The sequence below is a fragment of the Haplochromis burtoni genome, unplaced genomic scaffold (assembly GCF_018398535.1).
Source record: "Haplochromis burtoni strain Fernald_Lab_line unplaced genomic scaffold, NCSU_Asbu1 Contig_80, whole genome shotgun sequence".
Classification (NCBI taxonomy): domain Eukaryota; kingdom Metazoa; phylum Chordata; class Actinopteri; order Cichliformes; family Cichlidae; genus Haplochromis; species Haplochromis burtoni.
In genome coordinates, this window is record NW_024582441.1 from 950,278 (window position 1) to 975,598 (window position 25,321).

General features: G+C 39.6%; 1 protein-coding gene across 6 annotated transcripts in view; it reads left to right on the plus strand.

Moving 5' to 3' along the window:
• si:dkey-260g12.1 (tumor necrosis factor receptor superfamily member 1B) overlaps positions 1-24,668 on the plus strand; it is a 26,620-nt gene extending 1,952 nt beyond the window's left edge. Inside the window, exons 2-13 of one of the 6 annotated variants that reach the window (XM_014334502.2) lie at positions 2,091-2,160; positions 2,312-2,363; positions 2,624-2,734; positions 2,895-3,038; positions 3,447-3,528; positions 14,251-14,312; positions 16,719-16,818; positions 16,995-17,029; positions 23,589-23,705; positions 23,954-23,976; positions 24,066-24,171; positions 24,382-24,668. In XM_014334502.2, coding sequence (XP_014189988.1) covers positions 2,092-2,160; positions 2,312-2,363; positions 2,624-2,734; positions 2,895-3,038; positions 3,447-3,528; positions 14,251-14,312; positions 16,719-16,818; positions 16,995-17,029; positions 23,589-23,705; positions 23,954-23,976; positions 24,066-24,171; positions 24,382-24,653 — 1,173 coding nt within the window. In that variant the 5' untranslated portion in view covers position 2,091 and the 3' untranslated portion in view covers positions 24,654-24,668. The other 5 variants (XM_014334503.2, XM_042222154.1, XM_014334505.2 and 2 more) reach the window with 5 other exon arrangements.
• Positions 24,669-25,321: the final 653 nt, after the last annotated feature.

Sequence of the window (25,321 nt, forward strand, 5' to 3'; positions counted from 1 at the left end):
AAACATAGCTGCTGAAGCTATTTCACCAAGGTGCTTGATGTATCGAAGTGAACCTACGTTTTGCACATAGAAAAGAAGAGCAAAGCAAAACTGTACCATAAGAAACAATCAGTAGTCTAACCTGAAAAACAAAATATGCTGACCTGCTGAAAATGGACGATTTGTTCTATTTAGTTTTCCTTTCCTTATGAAAAAAAATGTCGTTGGTGAACGCATCACATACCTCATTTTTACTTTAGTTATGTCTATTGGCATATTTAACCTACATGTTCCTTCATAGGAAAACACATACAGCGCACAGCTGTCAGGTGGACGCCCCCTCCATCACAACTCTATTATCAGACACTGTTTTAACACACTGAGTGAATTTATGTGTATGCATGTGCCAGTGTGTATGTTTATGGGCCTTCTGTCTGACCAGCGAGTGTTTTTAAGAAGACTCTTACCGGGGTAGATGCACAACATTAAGAAGGATCAAACTGTAAAATCTCATATTGTCTCAAGCAGTTCAACGCCAACAAAATGACTTTTGTGTTTTCATGGTGACCATGTGAAAAATTCAGAATCTGATGATCATCTAGGTTTTCTTTCCCAGTTACGCTGTTTCTTTATGAGTGTATGCCAAGTAAAGTCAGTGTAAAAATATCTCAGTTCAGGAAGATGAACGGAAATGCAAATGCTTTTGTGAAATGATGGCTTTGATATTATATGCATAACAGAAATATAGCTTTGAATATATATTCGTGTTTAAAGAACAGAGCTGAATGAAGACTCCACGGTGGAAATGATGGCAGATGAGAGCAAAAGAGTTTTTGTTTTCTGTCTTCACACAACAGAAAAACTTATTTACCAAATTTTTTAAAGAAAATTATTCCACAGAGTCAGACCTATTGATCTAAAATCCAAATGTGTGACTTTGCAGCTTTAAACATCAAGAAAAAGTAACTTTGGCTGGAAAAGGCTTCACTGCAGAGCTGCTGTATGTAATATGTCGAGAGACGCTGGATGAATGAATAAAAGATGCAACTGAGCAACAAGGCGTGCAGTTTTTTCCCTGTATTAAGTTCAACAGTTTTTTTCTAACAGTTATCTGAAGGCACTTTATACCAAGATAAAGACCCTGAAGCATTACAGATTAAAAAAAAAATGAAAGAGAGAATCATCCAAATCTCGTTAAGTAACCACTTCATGAAATTTTGGAGAAAGACAAACTCCCTTTAAATACAAATCTCCAGTAGAACCAGGCTCAGAGAGGGTGACCATCTGCTGGAACAGATTGGGGTGAGATGACCAGAATTTTACTCTTCCTATCCATCTTAACATTAAACTCAAAACCTAAAAGAAGTGTTCCTCTGTTAACACCTTTATCCTTTATACTTGATTATCCTTATTTCAAATTTTACATTTTACATGGCAAAACAGGGATTTTTTCCCGGACTTCAATTTGGAAATATAAAGCGCTTAAAACACTTTAAAACCTACAAATATTTAACATGGAAAATGTTGCCATATTAATATATAATCAACTCAACAGTTGGCTTACAGCTAAATTAAACAGTAAAAGAAAAACAAATGTACTTAAATATGTTTGTGAAGGTTTCCAGACTCCTTAGACTCCTTAGATAGGATTAAACAAAATGCTCTTCTATTTTGTCAAATAAGCACATTAGAGTGGTTCATTCTGGGTATTTATTCCTCATGAGCTGTCAGTTTATATGGGAAATGATGAGGCTTTAGAGCTTTGATGCATAAATGTTAGTCAGTTTTAGCAGGCTGGTAGGGGTCGGAGTGTGGGAAGCAGCAATATGTAACCAGGTAAAGAAAGAATAACACAGATGTTCAGCAAGATGACAGAGAAAGATACAAAAAGACAAAAGGGTGGGGCACACTTTGAGGAAGTTAGCAAAAACAACAGAAGTTGAACAACAGGAACATGATACTGAAGGAAAAGATTTCCTTTTTCTTTTAATTTTGACATTTATTGTTTTATTGTAATAACCTTTATTTGTGATATTAACTTGGTAGTTGCGTTAGCTTTTATAGATTTTGATCCTTGGCCTTTTCGCAGTAGTGTTCACATCTGTCCACAGAATGGGATTGGTGCAATACTCTGTGGCCCTCCTGATGTTATCCACACAGTTGGTGCTCAGCTTTCCCACAGTAAGACTTTTTTTCTTTAACCCAGTCGCCTTAATTACTGCATACACTTTTATCAAATAAGAAAAATAGTTGACATGAGTGAATGTGGCATGGATGATGAGTTAATGAGGACTTTTTCATTTTAGTGATTTATATCTATCTGTGTTGACAGCCAAAGAACACCTACAACATTGGTGGGAGAGAGTGTAAATTTTGCCCTGCAGGTAGGAAATGTGTGATAACTTTATGTGAGCTTCTATTAATATTTTTAAAATTCTGTTCATCAGTTTACATTTACTCAGAAATATGAATCTCGTTTAGGTACCGTGGTGTGAAGTATGGTTCTTTCTTGTCTGTGTGTTGTTTTGATTTTCTGCATTGATGAAAAATGACGCAGGCTGAGTTCGTGCAGTATGACCACATCCTTCACCGATACTCACTCCGAGTCAGCAAGTCTTTCCTCTTGTTTTTTCTGTTCTCACAGGTATGTATCAGAGTGATTGTACAACATGTGAACACTGTCCTGCTGGAAGTTACACAACTGACTGGAACTATGAAGATGAATGCCATCTCTGCTTAGGAGACTGCAACCCTAGTAAAGAAAGTTTTCATTTCCACCTTTAATGATTTTATCAGGATTTTGATATACCCGTGATCTCTGGGTTTCTATAAAAAGCTGATAAACCATTAATAGTAACTCCACATGTACTGTGATGACTACTCCATATAATAATCTCTATTTCACTCTTTCTCAGAGTTGCATCTTAAAGTGGTTCAGAACTGCACCAGTACGTCTGATATGAAATGTGACTGCGAGGATGGTTTTAGATGCATCAGGTGGACCCATGACAAAAAGAACTGCTTGTCTTGTGAGAAGATGCCAGACCCAACCCCAACCAGTAAGTACCGAGAAGAACACTTTGAATTCTCATGTCATATAAGCTCAAACCAACAGTGGGCCTCATGGCAAACAAAACAACTTCTAAAGCTGAGAAAATGACCAGTGTCAAAGCAAACAACTTTACCGCAGCCATTAAAAAACAAAAGAAAAAAAATAGCTGACAGGATCTGTAAAATTAGCTCTGGCTCCCGTTATTATCAGATCATTCTGAGAACAAGTTCCTCTCAAGTTGCCATGAATATGCAAAACTTGTCTAATATGAACAGGTTTGAAAATATTCCTGGAAATCTTTATGCTCTCTAAAAAAGTGCAATGCCATCAAGCTGACATGAAAGTGTCACAAAGGAAATGCTTTTCTATGTTCTAGAGTACTCTTTATAATAATCTCTATTTCACTCTTTCTCAGAGTTTCATTTTAAAGTGGTTCAGAACTGCACCAGTACGTCTGATATGAAATGTGACTGCGAGGATGGTTTTAGATGCATCAGGTGGACCCAAGAGGGAAACTGAGTGTCTCGTGAGAAGATGCCAAACAACTAAAATACAAATGCTTTAGTGAAATCAGTGTATGATTCCTGCAATGTTGTAAGCATGAAAGTGTGTTTAAAGAGCTCAATGAAGTCTGTCCACAGTTACACACTAAAAAGAAAAAGCAAAAACTTTTGTTAAGCCACAGAAATCTGTTTGCTTTATTTAGCTTTTTAGGGGAAATGATGGCAGAGAAAAGGCAAAAGTGTTTTTGATTTCTGTCTTCCCACATCATGAAGCCCTACTTCAAAATATTTTTAGTTTAGAAAATTTCACCACACAATCTGATGACAATCGTGTACAACTCCAAATGTTTGACTTCACAGCTTTAAACATTAGGAAAAAGTAATTGTGGCCAAAAAGCGTCACTGCAGAGCAGCTGCATGCAATATGTCAAGAAAGCTGAATGAATAAAAGATGCAAATGAGCAAAAACAACACGCCCAGTTATTATTTGTAAAAACCAACATTTCCCTGTATTACAATCAGATGAGTTTTAAATATGGTCAAACACCAACAGCAGTCATCTGTAGGCACTTTAATTCAAGATAAACACCTTACAATATTATAAATAGAAAGCCAAATACACAGTCATCCTTTTGATGATTTTAACAATATTTAGAAGAAGAAAACACCCGTGTCATGAACAGGGCACGTGGCAGGCAGAAACATTCCACAGAGAAATAATATGCACAAAGGAGTGTTCACACTGTGTTGACACTTTTACAGATTACCCTTAATACAAATTTTAGACGTAAAGATGCCAGGCAATTTTCTATCAGAGTGACTGATCACTGCACGACAAATGCTCTTTATCAATCAGTCTAAAACTTCATACAGATACGTTTTATTTAAATAGTTATCGTGACAATAAGCTATTGTATTTATTTCATAACCCGACACCTTTCTTACCGTCCAAAGTTTTAAATAGATGCAGACTGTCAAGTGATTCATCTGTGATGACTAATTATGAACACTCATCTAACAGGGTAATAATGCAAACTTCTGCATATTACCACTCTCCTATATTTTTTTATACTGAATGAGGAAATGAAGACGAAAGAAATGAAGAAATGAAGTTTCTTCAGTTTGTTGAAGAAAACCCATCACCCAGTAGGTTAGCTTCACACAGCTTGTTACTCCAGTGACTCATCTGAGTTTCTGTGGTTTCAGTAAACCTGCTTTTTCTTACACACTCAATAAATAACAATTTGAATGAACATAATAAAATCATGGAAAGGATTCCCATGTGATTAGCATTACGCAATTTTGTTGGTCCAGCTTAAGGTACTTGAGCTGGACCAACTTAGTTGGTTCATCATCAATTTATTCAACTTTTGCAGTTGAGTCCAACTTAAATCAATTGACTTACTGCTAATAGAAAAACATTTATTAATGTGGAAATCCGTTCCATGATTGTTTTAAGTTCATTTAAAAACTTATACTTTGGTGTGGTGAGCATTTCGCCAGTCTCACACAGCGAGACAGACAACCAGCACAGGTAATCAAGATTCACCATCATCAATTCACCTGACGCAGTGGTTCCCAAACTTTTTTTGCTGGGCTTCCCCTTGTTTTACAAGAAAAATGTTCGCGCCCTCCCCCTTCTCGCGCGTGCACGCGCGCACGCACTAACACATCCTCCAACCACACACGCCCATATTTTGCTCCATTGCGGTTTATTTCACACCTCAAACATTTAGTAAACAATTAAGCAAATACAAGTAATCTGCAATAAATAGTAAAAAAATAAACTACTAACTCTTTTACGCTGCGTCGCACCTACACAGGTATTTTTGAAAACGCAGCTGTTTCGTCCACACGTAAACGGCGTTTCGAATCACCGAAAACGGAGATTTTTTAAACTCCTTTTTTGTCTTTATGTGTGGACGAGGAATACAGAGTTGGTCACGCAATGTCAAAGGTATGTGCCTTTTTCACGTCACGCTGTGCACACGTTATTTTTTACATGTGTTACCGCGCCAGATCCGCGGCCCCGAACCGTAGTAAGGAAACCTCTGGCAGTTACTTGACTCGCAGCCGGCAACAGCTTACTATACAGGTCAACTCCGCTAGCAAGAAGATCGAGGGAGGCGTAGGAAACTGCTTTACCGAACCTTTATTTCTCCTCCAAGGCACGAACACCGCGTACAGTGGGCTGAAACAGTTTACTCACAGCGGGCATCGCCGATACAACTTTGGCTGCCGAGGGAGTTATTATATTCCTTTTATTTACTTTCTCTTCGTCTCTTCTGTAGTTAACCGTTACTTTTCTTTTCCTTCTCCGCTCACCCTCCCCCACTCGACAGACAGTTCTGCTACACACACCCGCATACATTTCCCATCAGGCTTCACCCTTAAAGGACCATGCCTGTAACACTACCCCCACTCTGGATGATAATTAAACCCTTAACATCATTCCAGCACATGAACCCCCCATTAACAAGGAAACATACAGCATTCAATGCGGGACAGCAGTCGTGCCCCCAGTCCAAAAATGGCGATCCTTAGGATGGAACAATCTTGAAGTAGACAATTGTCCATATTTTAAGCACAAGAAAACATAGGATGTACAGGGTTCACTTTGAGGAGGGTGCAAGTCAATGTCCATATCCCGCCCTTCACATAGACAGTATTCATAAAGAAAGACATTAAGGCACTACAGCTGAACGTTTACCCCTATATCCAGCTTTACCTCATTAGTATAAACAGTTCAAACAATAACTTGCAGCCTGTCGACAGCCATGTTGCCAGAAAACAGCAAGACAAACAAGCCCAACAGTACACGCAACTCAATTTACAACAGTCATATCACTTAACATATGTAACATGAAAAAAAAAAATTTCTTTTTTTTTTTTTTTTTTTTTTTTTTTTTTTTGAACTACTGAGCAGGGCAGCGATCCGCCTACACCCCGACTCAGTTAGGACATACTAGCCTAGTGACTGACCCAGTCACCAAGCATGTCCGGCGCCCGCCGCACATGCTGTGGTCTGGAACGGGGTGTGGACCTGAAGGAAGGGTGCTGTTCTGGTCCTTCAGCCCCATCCACGTAAGGCTGAACAGGGCTGGCTGGCAACCCACTACCATCTCCTTGAGCGGGTGGCGGAGAGCCAGTTCTCAGGGAAGCACCAGTATCTGGTTGATCTGCCCCAGCTGGGGTCTCCCACAAGTCGAAGGGGCCGAAATCAATGTCAGAATCGCTTTCGTCGAGCGCTGGAGGAGGCACCTCGGTGGGTGCTGCCTGGTCGGAGTCTTGGAAGACCCAGCTGTTGTCCAGCGGCGTTCTTGAGTGGTAAGGCTTGAGTCTGTCGTGATGAACCACTTTAGCCTTTGCTCGGGGCCCCTTTTTAATGCAGTAGACTAAATCATCCAACAGGCCCACTACGAAGTAGGGGCCCTCATAGGAAGGCAGAAACTTGCGAACCTTGTGCCGCACTCTCTTGGTCCCTTTGATCAGATGCCACACTGCAGCGCCGACTGGATACTGAACTTGGCAGATATTCTTATCGTACTGTTTCTTAGCGCGCTCAACAGATTTCCCGAGAGCCTCCCGTGCCAGTTGGTGGGAAAGCTCCAGCCTTTCCCTGAGTTGCACCACATACTGTGGTGTAGTGCAGTTGGGGGTGTCGTCGGCCGGCAGACCCGCGACCAGGTCAATAGGCTCGGTTATCTCTCGGCCCAGAAGCATCATGTTTGGGGTCAATCCTGTGGAACTGTGCTTAGTTGCCCGATAAGCCATGACAGCATAGGGGATCATTATATCCCGGACGAGCCCCCAGTGTTACCGCGCCAGATCCGCGGCCCCGAACCGTAGTAAGGAAACCTCTGGTAGTTACTTGACTCGCAGCCGGCAACAGCTTACTATACAGGTCAACTCCGCTAGCAAGAAGATCGAGGGAGGCGTAGGAAACTGCTTTACCGAACCTTTATTTCTCCTCCAAGGCACGAACACCGCGTACAGTGGGCTGAAACAGTTTACTCACAGCGGGCATCGCCGATACAACTTTGGCTGCCGAGGGAGTTATTATATTCCTTTTATTTACTTTCTCTTCGTCTCTTCTGTAGTTAACCGTTACTTTTCTTTTCCTTCTCCGCTCACCCTCTCCCACTCGACAGACAGTTCCGCTACACACACCCGCATACATTTCCCATCAGGCTTCACCCTTAAAGGACCATGCCTGTAACACATGAGATGAATTGCAGAATGGCAGATAGAGACAAAATACTGTTAATCTGACTATCTTCAGGTTTTACACATCTTACATATACACACGCAGTTACTGTCCCTCCATTTAGAAAGGCAGAGGCGTCAGGGTGTGATTATTTTATGTGTAGTTTTTATTTTTTTTCATGTGTAATAATATTCAACATTGCTATCAATACATTTTTCAAAAAATGCCTCTCTGTGCAAAATGGGTTTAAAAACATAAACAACTGTGGGATACTGTTTGTCCTGATTAACATGAGAGCCCAGCGCTGCTCCCATGAAGGGAAAACCAATTCTGCAGGTGAGACCTACCTCGGCACTTGTGCAGGTGAAACCAAAGGGAAGATATCCTTCACCATATTTTCTAGTCTTTGGCTTAGAATGAACTTGGTTTGGAAACATATTCAGCGATGCTTCATTTCCTGCTTTGTGTTTGTGGGCGCCCCGTGCTAGCGGTTTCCAAGCATTTTGTTTGTCCAAGCATTTTGTGGGGCCCGCCCCGCCCCACACTTTGGGAAGGTCTGACCTAACGGAAGCCAAAGCCAACAAAATTGTGCAAACTCCACGCAGAAAGGTGCCAGTCGGTGGATTCAAACTCAGGACTTTCCTGTTGTGAGGCAACAGTGCTAACAACTACATCATCATACACTCCATGCTTAAAAAATAGGAAAACTATGATTGCAAAGCTTCATACAGAATTTTCATTATGTTTTATATCTCTGACAGGTTAAACCACAATAAATACTAGTTGGTTTCATAACCGCAGTGATTTGCCTGTTGTTTAAAATCCCGTGTGATCTTGTGATATCGCGAGTCCAGGCAACTAACCACTCTTGCTAGCACTTATCGCTTCATCTCAACAAGAATACGTTTAACCAGTGTTAAGTTGTTGAATTTAATGGAGATTGCATATGTTTTAATTACATTCACCACAGAAACATAAAATAATTTCTGTTCAAATTACAAGTCAGACTCTTGTAAATGTGATGACTACCCAATTTCACTTTTGGAGTGCAGGGGGCAGGACTTAATAAATGAACGCTAGTGGAATAATGTGTTAAGGAGGTATTTGTTCCACGAATTTGTTTAATTTGGAACAAATCTAATTGTGTTTACTGACTCTAGCTGGAAGTGGCCACAGCTAAAGGGACATGAATCCACCCCTGAACAAGTAGTACATGGAGATGTGCTCGATGAAGAGAGGCCCGGATGTTCAGATGGAGACTCATCACGCAGAGCAGAGACAGGCGCGCACACACTGGCTTGACATTATTCTTTATTTGTTCATCTATCCACTTTTCTTTGGTAACACTGGTAGTTACATTAAATATGTAATTTATAATTTATTTAAATAAAGAAACATTTCTTAAATGGGTAATAGAACATTACAGTGTACAACAGGTGTATGCATTTTTAATGAAGAAGATTTATTAAAGTTATTAACTTTTGTGAAAACATATTTTTATATAATTTTATCTTTTCCCCCATGTATTTTCATTTATAACTTCTTTATACGGCTGATACAAATGACTAAAGTTGAAGACCCTCAACTGACTAAATGTGCTTACAGGAAAGCATTGCGTGACTCATTCATTATACACAAACCTTTTTTTACTGCCTTGCATCTGCATTTATAGTTCACCTCCTCTCTGTATTTGAAATAAATGAATTACATACAAAGCAATCTTAACTCATAACTAATTAATTTACTAAGCAAAAGATAAAAGAAAAGCAGAAAACTCCAAATATTATGTGTCAGACTAACATCATACCACCTTCTGTACAGCAGTGCTGTTCAGAGAATATATACATATATGTCAGCTTATCAGTGAGAAATATAGAAAATGGATTTCTCCATACTGTAGAAAATTTTAGAAAGGTTGGGGCACCAATAGTGTCACCTAGAACATTTCACCTGAAACACATCTGAAATACCACGAACACTGGAGTGTTTGAGGTTTGTAGTTTTGAGGACCTCCGAGAAGGTGATGAAAACGAAGGAAGTACGTTTTTTTCTTTTTTCTGTTTTAAATTTAAAGTAGATTGTGAATCAACAGGAAATTGCTTAAAAAACTAAATATAGATGCTGAAGCTATTTCACCAAGGTATAGAATTGAACCTACGTTTTGCACATGGAAAAGAAGCGCAAAGCAAAACTGTACCATAAGAAACAATCAGCAGTATAACCTATAAAACAAAATATGCTGACCTACTCCAAATGGACTATTACATTTGTTCTATCTAGATTTCCTTTCCTTATGAAAAAAGTGTTGCCGGTGAACACATCACATACCTCATTTTTGAGCACCTTTAAACTCATGCATGTTTCTACACAGGAAGACATACAGCAGACAGCTGTCATGTGGACACCACCTCCATCACACCTCTATTATTATACAAGGCAAAAACTTTATTAATCTCGAGGGACTCATTGCAATAAGAATAGAAACATTAGCAGAAAAAGAAAAACTGTGTGGTGTCAGCAGAAATATATACAGAAAACAACAAAATGAAGCTCAACCATCAAAGAGCTACGATCAGAATCTACAGATAATCCCAACAGCATAAAATATAAACATTAATGTGAATGTGCGTAGAAAGTGGCACAGTGTTAATAATAAAAGTAAAAAGGCCTGTAAAGTATTGTATTTTCTATATATTCATTCTGCCTGTAGGCAATTGGACATGCATAATTTGGCTTGTCATTTAATATTACACTAATATATGTTGCTGTGGAACTAGGCAGCTCATGCTCTCCTTCAAGATATAATGCATTTTGGGGTCAACTTGAAATAAAGGCAGATGTGGAATGTACATGTGAGGTCAGAGGTCAAATGTGACATGATATTTTGACGCAAACTGTAATGCGATATTCGGAATTCCCGTATACCAGGACCATAGTTTACTAAATGTTGGCAATACAAAAAAAAGGTTTTGAAGGTTAAAGGCATTTTATCACAGTTTGACCTCATTTCACTTTTGAAGAAGAGGTCAGAGGTCCAAAGTAACGTTATATTTAGAATCCCCGTATATCATTCCCATTATGCCTATGTGATGTCACTAGTTGGAAATATCTCTATATAGTATTTGTATTGATTTGTAACCATATTTATCAGTTTTTAGAAAACACATCTTTTATCTTAAACCTTTTCAGTGCATCTGTCCTATTTTTTTTTTTTGGGGGGGGGCCTCTAGCATAACTAAGCAATTTAAGAAGACTTTTACTAGTTCAGATGCACAGGAGAAGAATGAAACTCACTAACAGTCTAAAGCAGTTGCCTAAAATGACAAATGGAATGAGCTGTTTTTTGATGGAGACCACCAGTAAAATTGAGTCAGATATTTTTCCAGTAGTACTCTTTCTTTATGAGTGTGTGCTTAGAAAAGTCTATTTAAAATTTTCACTTCAGGAAGATCGACAACTGAAATGCAAATGCTTTGGTGAAATGACTGTATGATGGCTTTGATATTATGTATGTAAATGAAATATAGTCTTGAATATATACTTTTCTTTCAAATCTAGAGATAAATCAAGATTCTCCAGTTACATACTGGAAAGAAACTAAAAAAAAACACTGATTAAGACAAAGTGAGACATTTGCTGTATTTGGATATCCAGTGGAAATGATGTCGTAAGGACAAAAAAACAAGCAAAAAAAAACCCTGATAAAGACTTTGAGTTGATATGTGTTGAACTGTTTTGCTTGCTGAATTCCTCCAAGAATTAAGTTGGAAAAGCTTTAGAACCATTTTAAAAAAAATTTGATTGATGAACAACAAGGACAAAAGTGTTTAGGTACATCAAGATAAATCACTTTGGGCTAAAAAGAGTCATTGCAGAAATGCTGTGTTTCATTTGTCAATATGTTACTTGGCCACCAGCCAAGTGTGTAGTAACCACGCGTTGCCCATCTGGGTATTCCCATGTTTTGACATAGGTAGGGTAGTACATTCCTGTGGAAAACTTCAGATCTTCCAACATATACTGGTATCCTGCTGACATGGAACTCCAAGCCGCCTTTGCAGTGCACTCCAAATCTACACTCCTTTGTACAGGTGCAATGGGTAAGGATGACCAGTCAGAGTGACAATAAATGGGCTTTATAGCATTCCCCACAGTGCCAAATCACAACAGCAGTCGCCTCAAGGTGCTTTATATTGTAAGGTAGACCCTACAATAATGCATACAGAGAAAAACCCAACAATCATATGACCAAATCAAAGCAAGCACTTTGGCAACAGTGGGAAGGAAAAACTCCCTTTTAACAGGAAGAAACCTCCGGCAGAACCAGGTTTAGGGAGGGGCGGGGCCATCTGCCACGCCCAGTTGTTGTGGGAGGAGGAAGACAGGACAAAAGGCACGCTGTGGACGAGAGCCAGAGATACTAACAATAGTTTATAGAAAGCAGTTGATAGAAATTGAACGATCCAACTTATTCCTCATGTCCAAACATTTAAAGACAGCATAGAGGAAAACAAAACTCCAACTGAGGGGAATGAAAGTGAGAAAGAAAAGCATTTTCTGTCCACCTTAGTATTAAACTTAAATGTGCTTCTTTTTCTTTTTCCTCTTCTTTTTGCTTGTCCCTTTAGGGGTCACCACAGCATAGCATCCGTCTCAAACTTGCTCTGTTCTTAACTTCTTCCTTCTCTGTCACACCAACACTCTGCACGTCCTTACTCTTGATATTTTCGCAGGTTTGAATTGGCTAAGATTTTATGTCAGATGCTCTTTCTCATACAACTTAAGTGGGGACAGGACATGAAGGTAACTGGGTTTTGAAAGAAGTCCTGTTACGTTCAACTAAACTACTTAAAGACTACAAGAACCCACTTGAAAAAGGTAAGTGTCAACATATCAATAGTTAGCAAACTCATCCATTACCTGGTCTAAAGCTGAGTTTAAACAGAAAAAAAGAAATAAAATGTGCTTAAATATGATAAAAAAGAAGGAGGCATTCAAATCTAAAATGAAAGGTAAAGCGTCACTTTCAAACAAACTATCTGCTCATCTGTTTTTTCAAATAAAGAGTTAGAATAGTTACTCTGGCTATTTATTCCTCATGAGGTGTCGCAGTTTATATGGAAAATGATTAGGCTTTAAGGCTTTGACGTGTAAATGTTAGTCAGTTTTAGCTGCCTGCTAGAGAACAGAGTGTGGGGGAAACAGGAAGACAGGAAGATATAACCAGGTAAGGAAACAATGACACAGAATCAGTAGCGTGAGTAAAACGACACACACACACACACAGAGAGAGAGAGAGAGAGTAGAAAGAGTGAGGCACATCTTGAGGAAGTTAGCAAAACAACAGAAGTAGAACAAAAGGCACATCATACTGAAGGTAAAAATAATTGTTTTCTTTCTTTCTTTCTTTCTTTCTTTCTTTCTTTTTTCTTTCTTTCTTTCTTTTACAATTATTGTTTTATTGTAATAGTCTTTATTTGTGATACTAACTTGGTAGTTGCGTTAGCTTTTATAGATTTTGATCCTTGCCCTTTTCGCAGTGGTGTTTGTAGACGATTGGCAGCTTTACATCTGTCCACAGAATGGGATTGGTGCAATACTCTGTGGCCCTCCTGATGTTATCCACACAGTTGGTGCTCAGCTTTCCCACAGTAAGACTTTGTAACCCATTCGCCTTAATTACTGCATACACTTTTATCAAATAAGACAAATAGTTGACATGAGTGAATGTGGCATGGATGATGAGTTAATGAGGACTTTTTCATTTTAGTGATTAATATCTATCTGTGTTGACAGCCAAAGAACACCTACAACATTGGTGGGAGAGAGTGTAAATATTGTCCTGCAGGTAGGAAATGTGTGATAACCTTACGTGAGCTTCTATTAATATTTTTAAAATTCTGCTGTCTGCTTGTCAGTTTAAACTTACTCAGAATTATTATTAAAAATGAATCTCTATTTTGTACAGTGGTGTGAAGTATGTTTTCTTCTGTCTATGCATTGTTTTTTTTTCTGCATTGATGAAAAATGACGCAGGCTGAGCTTGTGCAGTATGACCACATCCTTCATTAATATGCATTCTGAGTGTGCAGGCTGTCTGCTCACACTGCTTGTCGTCAAGTTGTTTGCATTGGTTTCTTTCTGTTCTTACAGGTATGTATCAGAGTGATTGTACAACATGTGAACACTGTCCTGCTGGAAGTTACACAACTGACTGGAACTATGAAGATGAATGCCATCGCTGCTTTGGAGACTGCAACCCTAGTAAAGAAACTATGAGTCATTTCTACCTTTAATGATTTCATCAGGATCGTGCTATACCCGTGATCTCTGGTTTTCTATAAAGAGCTGATAAACCATTAATGGTAACTCCACATGTACTGAGATGAATAGTCTCTAAAATAATCTCTATTTCACTCTTTCTCAGAGTTTCATCTTAAAGTGGTTCAGAACTGCACCAGTACATCTGATATGAAATGTGACTGCGAGGATGGTTTTAGATGCATCAGGTGGACCCATGACAAAAAGAACTGCTTGTCTTGTGAGAAGATGCCAGACCCAACCCCAACCAGTAAGTACCGAGAAGAACACTTTGAATTCTCATGTCATATAAGCTCAAACCAACAGTGGGCCTCATGGCAAACAAAACAACTTCTAAAGCTGAGAAAATGACCAGTGTTAAAGCAAACAACTTTACCGCAGCCATTAAAAAACAAAAGAAAAAAAATAGCTGACAGGATATGTAAACTTAGCTCTGGCTCCCGTTATTATCAGATCATTCTGAGAACAGGTTCCTCTCAAGTTGCCATGAATATGCAAAACTTGTCTAATATGAACAGGTTTGAAAATATTCCTGGAAATCTTTATGCTCTCTAAAAAATGCAATGCCATCAAGCTGACATGAAAGTGTCACAAATGACACTTTTCTATGTTCTAAGTATATTTTATGAAGAACCAGCAGAAAATAATCATTCTAATCTGCAGCACTCCAACGCTCTGCACAGATTGGTAGATCATAGTTTTGCCTGCTTCTTGATTTATTCAAATTGCTTCCATAGCCTTGTCTTCTAAAAAAACCAAACAACCCAAAACCCTAACTAGCTGTATAATACTTGATCATTCTTGCAGAGTGCCAAACAGCAGGGCTGTGTTTGGCCCCGACAAAATGCAAGCGAGTTATTAAAAATAAATAGTGACATATTTTTAAACATGTCACTGCTGACCAAGTAGTATTTCTGGCACACCCACCACTGCAGAGCACGGTGTCACACTGCACACTGTACAGAGTAAATTTGATGGTCAAAGATGCAGCACATTTTAAATCAAAATTGTAGAATTTCAGTTTTACTTCAAAGAGGTTTCAAAAATTGTGTGTGTGTGTGTGTGTATGTGTTTAGAGTTTACAGCCTGTTATCCAAGTAACAGAACAATTGACAGGCTAAGTCTGCTTCGTCGTTATTTCATGACAAATGAAAACAAACATGATATCCAGTCCAGTTCACCACCAACACCAAAATGCCTGAAAGACCACAGAACACAACTGAAGTACATGATGTATTATTTCCCTGATTAAGAAAAGCCCTTCAAAATATCTAACCAAGTCAAGAACACGCTTAAGAAGGCGGGCATGTCATTATCAGCGGCTACAATCGAGACACGCCTTACCTCAAGAACAAGAAAGTCAAATTAGACTTTGCACAGCTGTGAAAAAAATCTTTGGACCAATGAACCCAAAATGAATCCGTACTAGAATCTTGAAAAAAGAAAAGCAGTTCATGATCTGAAGCATATGACATGATCTGTCAAACACGATGGGTTCAGTGTTTGGCATGAGCGTCTATGTTTGCCGGTCAAGCTAGGGCTGGTATTTATTAATCATGTGATGAAGTATACAGTGCTATACTGTCTGCTCAGATTCAGTCAAATGCTGCAAAACTGATTGGACTTCACTGCACAGCGCAGTTTCACTTAATTGTCAGGTCAGTCACCTGATGTCAGCCTAGAAGAACCTGCTTTTCACTTATTAAACACAAAACTGAATGCAGCAAACCCACAAACAAGCAGGAGCTGAAGGAGGCTGCAGTAAAGGCTTACCCGAGCATCTTAAAGGAGGAAACACAGGATTTGGTGATGTCCATGAGTTCTAGACTTAGTCATTTTTCATCCAAATATTAAAAACAGTTCTTATATTTAATGTTAGTTCTTTAGTTTGTTCAGTTAATTTTGAAACTCTGAACAGGGGGATTGAAAATGTCTGTATTTTTTTAAAACCCCTGTGGGAAAAAAACCTGAAAGGCTGCCCTTCAGTCACGTCATGTTTGATTTAAAATCCACTGTTGTGGTGTGCAGATGCAAAACTGCAAAAACTGTTTCACTGTCCAACAAAATATCAACCTAACTGTGTAAAAGAGGATGGATCTGAAAAATGAAGCCAGTGTAGAAGTGGCTTAAATGTGGATTCTTTGTAACAGCCAGCAGGGGGCGACTCCCCTACAAGTAATAAACAAACGGGGTTAAACTAAAATGAATTTTTTTTCCCAGTGCACCCAGGTTATCAAGTTCTGAGGAACAGTTTTTGTTTGTCAGTGTGTGTGTGTGTGTGTGTGTGTGTGCATGTGCGTGCGTGCATGTATGTGTTTGTGTCTGTCTGTGTCTGTCTGTGTGTGGTGTGGTGGTGTTGGTGGGGGGATTTCACGTTCTTAATGATAAAGGTAAAACAATGACAGGAAATAGGGAGAGAGAAAAACTGGAACTGTATGCAACAGATCCAACCTAGGACAATACAGTTCATGACCAGCGCCTTCATCCCTGTGCCAGCAGGACAGCCCAGGGGTCGCCTTTTACCCTTGTTTAATATGAAGTGGAAAAATGTACTTATCCACATTGTAAAGTAACTCAGGCAGGTCTGTGAGACTGTGTTTGAGGTTTTTTCTTCCTCTGAAGTCTGAAACCAAACCTGTGATGGTTTATTCTCTAGAAGCAGCAGCTACAGAGATCTCAGTCGGAGATAAACACACGCCTTTCTCAGTTTCCTCCGGACATACCAGCACTTCTCCCAAACCCTGCCAATCTCCAGGGTAAGCCTCAAATTTCCTTTGATACAGTAAATACTGAATACTTCACTGAATCTCTGTGTTACATGAAGCTGTCACAGATTTTGATACAAGTATTGTAGACTACCCTCATCACATGGGGAGGGGAGGGGGGGGGGGTCACATATTTGAAATACTTAACATTTTATTCCTTTACACAGGTGTCACCCGACGAAAGAGCCGAATCCCACGCCAGGTGAGACTTTATGACTGTGTATGTGGATGAAAGGGAGTGTTTGGAGAGTATTTACTGTTTTCATTTGAGCGGAAACTGAAAAGTTATGGGAGGTTATGTCAGTTAGAGCTGGTCCACCACATTATTTTAATTCATGCTCCTCCGAGGACTTTGTTGAGTACCAAAATGCCACCAGTGCCCTTTGCAGGACCTATTAGGTCCTACATAATTCAGCGAGGATGTTCACGGTGCCCTTGAGATAAACTGTATTTTTCATTATCACATTGGTTCTCCAGCTTTTTCTAATGTGCTTAGTTCACATGTTGGAAAAAGTTCATGCCATACAGAATGAACTGTAATTAAGCGTTAAGAATAAAAAGGTGAAGTTTAGTAAAATGTGTAGTAAATAAACTTGTTTTATGGTCTTTGATTGTTGAGCTGAATTCAATTCAATTCAATTTCAATTCAATTTTATTTATATAGCGCCAAATCACAACATAAGTCGCGTCAAGGCGCTTCATAGATACAGAGAAAAACCCAACAATCATATGACCCCCTATGAGCAAGCACTTTGGCAACAGTGGGAAGGAAAAACTCCCTTTTAACAGGAAGAAACCTCCGGCAGAACCAGGCTCAGGGAGGGGCGGCCATCTGCTGCGACCGGTTGGGGTGAGAGAAGGAAGACAGGATAAAGACATGCTGTGGAAGAGAGACAGAGGTTAATAACAGATATGATTCAATGCAGAGAGGTCTGTTAATACATAGTGAGTGAGAAAGGTGACTGGAAAGGAAAAACTCAGTGCATCATGGGAATCCCCCGGCAGCCTATTGCAGCATAACTAAGGGAGGATTCAGGGTCACCTGGTCCAGCCCTAACTATATGCTTTAGCAAAAAGGAAAGTTTTAAGCCTAATCTTAAAAGTAGAGATAGTGTCTGTCTCCTGAATCCAAACTGGAAGCTGGTTCCACAGAAGAGGGGCCTGAAAACTGAAGGCTCTCCCTCCCATTCTACTTTTAAAAACTCTAGGAACTACAAGTAGGCCTGCAGAGCGAGAGCGAAGTGCTCTAATAGGGTGATATGGTACTACAAGGTCATTAAGATAAGATGGGGCCTGATTATTTAAGACCTTGTATGTGAGGAGCAGGATTTTGAATTCAATTCTGGATTTAACAGGAAGCCAATGAAGGGAAGCCAAAACAGGAGAAATATGTTCTCTCTTTCTGGTCCCTGTCAGTACTCTTGCTGCAGCATTTTGGATTAGCTGAAGGCTTTTCAGTGAGTTTTTTGGACATCCTGATAATAATGAATTACAGTAGGCAGCTAAACTTCTTTTAAGGTTCTTGTAGATGTTTCAGCTCTCATCTGAGAGGTTTATTCAGACGTATAGAGGTCAAAGTCCTTCATAAACCTAAAAACAAGCCGTTTCCTTCAACTTCAGTGCTTAAAACATGGATGACTCAGACCCCCACATTGACGTTTATTTAAAAATATTTTCACCTGGTTGTCCATGTTCCAGCTGCAGTGTCACTGTGGCTTGTCAGCAGGGACTACCCCACAGTTTGAGAACCAACGCTCTAGTGTGATCATCAGGTGAAACTGCTACTTAGTCAAAATACCTTTATCATCAAATATCTACTGAACCGATACCATAATAAGAGCTGCAGTGTCATGAGTATTTTAGCATTTAGCTAAAGCCTGACTCTGCCAAAGTGCAGCCTCACCAAACCACTAGTGACTGAAACTGTAAAAGCCACATTTGCACTGCAGGAACTTTCCCCAAGTCCAAGGACCCTTTGGAGAAACTCACATTACCAACACAGGGTCTGAAACAAAGAGGCAACAGACAAGTCTGTTTCATTAGTTGTGCATTTATAAAATAAATTTTTATTGCAGAATGTGGCAGCAATAGAATAATAACACTACTGGTGTACTGTCAGTTGTCTATAAGGCTTTTTTTATGCAGTTCTGTGCATCACTGGATACAAACTCTCCTGGGAAAGCTTACTCGTACAACCAAACAGAAGGATGATAGCACTCTTGTTTTCTCTGGTAGCTACTAGCAGCATATCTTTGAAACAATAGGTGTTACTCTAACAGGGAAGAGATAACTGTGTCCTATTGTCTGATAAAGGGCAAAAGGTCTGAGGGAGATTGATAGAAAGTGAAGGTTAGACGGAAACACAGGAGCGAACAACATTCACTTACTGGAGAGCTCCGGAAATCAGCTCTGAAAACAAAACAATGGGCTGTTTTAAAATGGGAAGTGGTCCAGACGAGGGTGGGGGCAGAAATGGTGTCTAAGTTGTCTATTGCCAGTTATGAACAATTCGAACTGCAGTTTTTGGCACTTTAAGTTGGGTTAATCTCGGGCCTGGAAATGCCAGAGTAAACTTGCTGAACCTAATTCTCAACAGCTCAAAAAGTGTCTCATGCTCTATTAAAGTTTGCTAGTTTTTCTTTACTCTTCAACATAAGTCAGTTTCATATTTTAATCAGGAGGCGTTTAGAACAATTTGATTTAAAAATATATTGTAGGGTGAATTCTTGACTTTTTGAATTTGGGTAAATGAACCTTATCCCCACTGTGGAGATCAGATCTGCTCCTTGACTGCCATCCTACGGGGATTCGCACTCTCTTCAATATTATTGTTATACCATACACAAATGTGTCAGAGCGGGTAAGAAAACAGGATTGTCTCAAAGTATGCAAATTAACTTATTGTGAGTAAGCTACAGGATAACGGGACTACCCAGTGCTCCACTGAATTAACCCTTTGAGGTCCACACCAAGAAAAAAGCAATGGAAATTGTTTTTGTTTGCATTTCTTATTGATTTGGGTGAATAATAACCACAATCAATTTTTTTTCAATAGACCCTGTAGTTTTTAAAATATTGATCTCCACCAAATGGTTGAAATGTCACTTAGTAAAAGTATGAAATGTCATGCCAGTGAACATTGCTGTTTTCATTCCATCAAAGATAAGTATTATATCAAACAACAAAATACATAGTTTTTTAATCTGCAAATGGGACTAATGTACTACAGCACAAAATACTCACATTCAGGCCACTTCTGATTGAATACTAGTGTGCAAAATCATTTTTGTTTTTAAAAAATAAAAACAGTGCAAATCAAGCACATCTGCTTGTGGTTTCGGTCGTTGGGGTCTTAGGGTGTAGCATTGATTCTGTGGTCTGGGAGAGCTGAATCATGGTTGTCCAACTCTAGATGCTGGCTTGTTAACTTGGTTCAGACACAGCCAGGTGGAAACCTTTTGAGAGCCATCGGTTTCTGGTCCAGTAGGGCACAGTCCCTCTTGTAGACCAGGTATTCAAGTCAAGGATGTATCCGAACAGTGGACTATGCCATCACCATAACTTGTAACTTATAACTTGTCTTATACGGGTGTAATAGCATATCAGGGCGATCGTGCCTCAAGAGTTGGCAGTTCGTCTTGTAATCAGAAGGTTGCCGGTTCGAGCCCCAGCTTGGACAGTCTTGGTCGTTGTGTCCTTGGGCAAGACACCTACCCCCTGCTGGTGTTGACCAGAGGGGCCAATGGTGCGATATGGCAGCCTCGCTTCTGTCAGTCTGCCCCAGGGCAGCTGTGGCTACAACTGTAGCTGCCTCCACCAGTGAGTGAATGTGAGAGTGAATGAATAGTGGAATTGTAAAGTGCTTTGAGGGTCTCGAAAAGCGCTATATAAATCCAATCCATTATTATTATTATTATTATTATTATTATTTATTATTATTTATTATTATCAGAAAGCTTAATTCCTCCCATATGCTAATTATATACAGGGATGAGTGATGGGCATGGAATGGTGATCTTTGCATTGGACTCTTTGCTCCACCGTTTGACCGATGAAAGAAGCATGAACCCACAGGCATTGTTTAGGAGGTTGACACATTTCTTGTCAAACCATTTCATTGCAATCAGACCTTCATCAGACCTGTAATAACAGGCTCCATGGCCCTTCTTCATCAGGTCTTTGTCTGCCATCAGGGGAGCTCCACCGGTCATACAGTACCAATGCACCTGACACCCAAGGAGGTGTGCAAGTTCTGGACCAAGGTGAAACTCGTGAAGAGCTGAGGCTCTTTTATGGTTTGCATAGTGTTTTTTTTTTTTTTACAACCCTGGTCCTTAGAGGGAGCTTCTGCTCCTTTTCACTGAGGGGAGCATTGAAGAATGTAGAGCCCCTTTGATACAGCAGCAAGTTGTGGATGATGCCAGATGAACTTGCTTGGCAGAACAATTTAAAGCCCCACTCATCTGGTTTGTTGGCAATATACTGGTGGAGAGTGCCAGCCCTGTTGGCTTCTTATGAAACCATGACCTCAAACACACTGTGGTTGAAGGTGGATGGTATCATGTGTATCATGCCACAGGACCATGTGATTTTTAGCCATATAATTGTTTAGCGTCCATATAGTAGCCTAATTGTTCAACATGAAATTATAATTTTGACAACTTAGTAATATTAATTTACCAGCTACTCTAATTTGGTTAAAAGGTAATCAGTTGTGATATGTGTGATTTCCAAGTGTTATTCTTGATTTTTACAATTTTACTAATATTAACTCAGAATATTAACTCAAAAATGATTTACTGAGGAAATTATTTTATCATATTCTTGCTGTGCTAACACTTACTGTGATTTATCAATAGCAATGAATAAACAAAATGGATCTAGTGGTCTGATTCTATGGCAAATAATCAATTTTAATAACATTTAGGTTATGTTAGCATTCGCACCATAAAGGGTGCGAATGCTAACCGTTTGGTTGACCACTTTAAAAAAAAAAAATTAAACATTTAATTTCACGTTTTTAATGCTGTCAAGTGACCTACATCTGTTTAGTAAGTCCTCTAACACTATCATATATCAAAAAATTATATCTTAGTTTAATCAAAAACACTCAAAATATGGTGGATGTTTTTTTGTTTCTGACCTTCTGGTTGGGAGAGGTATAAGAAGAGCCAACAGTTTCCATTCACAGTGTCTTCTGGTGGATTTTTTTGGCATTACAGATGTAAACCAATTGGTAGAAAAGACTCAACAAGGTAGGTCAATTTCAGTGAAAGTTAGATATAGGGCCCGAAAATGTGTACCAATTGGTTGAGCAGAACGCTAAAGGGTTAAGACAAAAGATGATCACTAATTTTATAAAATGCTCTAATGCACAAGTGGTCATATTGAATGCGTTCAGTTTTATAAATATCTTGGGACATCTGTTGACCCCAAACTGAACTTTGTGTGTGGAGTTTGCATGTCCACCCCCTGCCTGTGTGGGTCTTTTCTAAATTCATTGTAGGTGTGAATGTGAGTGTGAGTGGTTGTCCTCTCTCTGTGTTAGCCTTGCAAGACACTGTCAACCTGTCCAGGGTGTACGTGGTCTCTTACCCTGTGACAGCTGGGTTCACCCCCACCCTGAATCAGATAACCAGAAATAAATGGATGGATGGGATTTACTGAGTCTGTTTTGTCCTCTTGGTTACTGTCATGGTTTGGATATTTATCTGTGAAGAACAAAAACTCACTCTGATTCGTTAGCCACAAATGAACCCAGGATCCCTGTTGGCTACAAGACAGTTACTGTATAGCGATTGACAGGTTTCATTTTTTGTTTTGACGACATGCACTTTTTGTATTTTGACTTTCAGTTTCCATGTAGATAAAGGCCTCTGGTCCCAAAGTACAGAACAACAGTGCTTAAAAGCAGCTTTGTTCCAGCAGCCGTCACTCAGATGAACAAGCAGCTTTGTTATTCTACATTTATCCATCCAGCAATCGCTGTAGACCATGCCAACTACCGTAGCATGTGAGGCGGTGTACACCAAGCACAGGTTGCCAATTTGTTGCAAGGCTAATGCAGAGAGGGACAAAAAAAAGCATTCACACTCAGATTCACACCTATAGCCACCCTCAGTGTGTGCATGTTTTTTGGACTGTGGGAGGAAGCCGGAGTCAACCCACAAAGACACGGAGCAAACTCTACACAGAAAGGCCCCGGCCAGACGGTGGATTCAAACCCAGAACCTTTTGTCGTGAGGCAAAAGTGCTAATCGGGAATTTATTATTATTTTTCTTGTCTATCGTCCATTTTGAAAATGTGCATGTGAGGATGGATGACTTCCCTGCTGCACACTGAATCTACTTATGGGTACAGACAAAGCACTTTGATCCTGAACTCCACGGTCGAGGAGCCCAGGTTTCAAAAAGAAAACAGGGAAAATCCCGATAATCCTGGCTGGATTTTATAAAATGAGTTTTAAATATTGAAAGAGTATGTTTTAGGAAATTACATAAAGCTTTTTGACACTGCACATAAGTGTCATGTTCATGCAGCCAACAGTGTTAATCTAATTAATCATCTATGGAAAGAACTGGACTGAACTCTCAGCTGGGAGAAAGATAAGCAATCAAAAGCAACATTTTGCTTCTGTTAAATATAGAATGAAAAACTCTCTCTAGATTTTTATGTACAAAGCTGCTAACGCTTTTATGTGTTACACTGCAAAAGAGAGATTTCAGGCACAGCACTAATCATCCTTTTATTTCTCCTATAGGTCATGCCAACCATTACCTGGCAGCTATTTTCATTCCAGTGGGTGCCCTTGCAACTTTGGCCCTTCTCACCTTGTTCTGTGTCTGTCGTCCAAGAGATGAGACATTTATAAGGCAAAGTAAGATGTTTACGTCCAGGAAGTGCTCATTTTCTGTCGCCTCTGTCAAACTCTGTGATTGAATCAGTTCTGAGAAACAATAAACGTTCAACAAGATCAGTGTGGAAATTACTGTGAATTTAGGGTTATCATGCCCTTTGCTGATATGCTCTTCACTGCTTTTGCTAAGTCATGTTGAGTCACCACTCATGAAATGTGAAAACACACCAGTTTCCTATTACTCATTATTCAATCTACTGTTTTTTCAGCTATTGCAAAGCTCTGGAATGAGGTACAAGTCTAATGAACTCTCATGTGTTTACATAGATTACATCCTTTTTCCTTTGTTTGCGCCAAATTCATGGTTGTGTTCTCCTGTAGGAAGGGCGAGGTGCTTCTCACAAGTCAAGGGAGCCAACTCATCAGTTCCCCAGAGACTCATTCAGTACAAAGCAGCAGCCCTCAACACCTTCAGCAGCCAATCTTGGTACAGCTGAGTAAAATGAAGACTTCTTATGTGAAATGCTTGACTCACTCGAGAAAAAATATGCTAGAAACAAAAAGATGCAGCTGTGATACCGTTATGAGTCCGAGTTGCACTTAGCTGTCCTGTTCTGTAGATTATAGGTTAATGTATCTCTGTAGGTTGCTAAAAACATCCTTTGATGCATTCTCTGCTCTTGTTTTCTCCCTGTAGGTCCGGTCCATGTGCACAATCCAGGCACAGTCATCTTTAGCTTGCTCAGTCAATTTACGGGTCAAGTCGGGCCAACGACCGAATGCGGGAAGACAGCTGAGAGAGCGAGGAGAGAGGAAGAGGATGAGAGAAACTGTCCAGTGTTTCATCCTGCATCTTCTCCCAGCATTCATCTCTCTGAGGAGGAGAGGAGTGGAGAGAATGACACCATTTTCTTCCCTTCCCAGGAGCAGGGGAAAGACTCCCACATGTCGAAAGAGGAGATCCTATGATGCATCTCAAAAAATTCAGAAGACTTGGATACAACAAACTTTGAAACCACAGATGAGTATGGATCATATTCGTCTTTCCTCAGCAAGCTGCGGATGCACTGACTTTGTTTCTGCAGCTTCTGGAAAACACTCACCTCAGAAATGTATTAAATCTCGGAAGAACAGCTGCAAAGTGGTCTTCTTTGTAAGTTATGATTTACGAACTCTTGTATATACTTTTAATAAGCTTCTTTGGCTCAGTGCAAAGAATGCCATCCAAGGTGTAGAAAGCTTTGTTAGGTAGTTATTAGGTAGTTTTAGTCAAATTTATTAAGTTTATTTTAAATGAAAAAGAAATAGAAGAAAAAATGTACACAGAACATCCACATGTGATATTGAAAAGCTGGCTACAAAAGCAGCTAATTATGTCTGCACATATATGTAGATATACATGAAATATGTTTAACTTTATGTACTATAGTACATACTTTCCTTTCACTGCCACAATGTCCCCTCTGTCTTATCAGTTCCAAGATTTTTACCCACCACAATTTTATACACTTCAAAGTCACAGATGCCAAAATGATCATCTGTCCTCTCAGGAAACAGCAACAGTCTCAAACTTTCCACCTTCTGGCATTTCACTGATCAGCACGGCGCGGAGTGCCTTTTAGCTCCATTTAAATGTC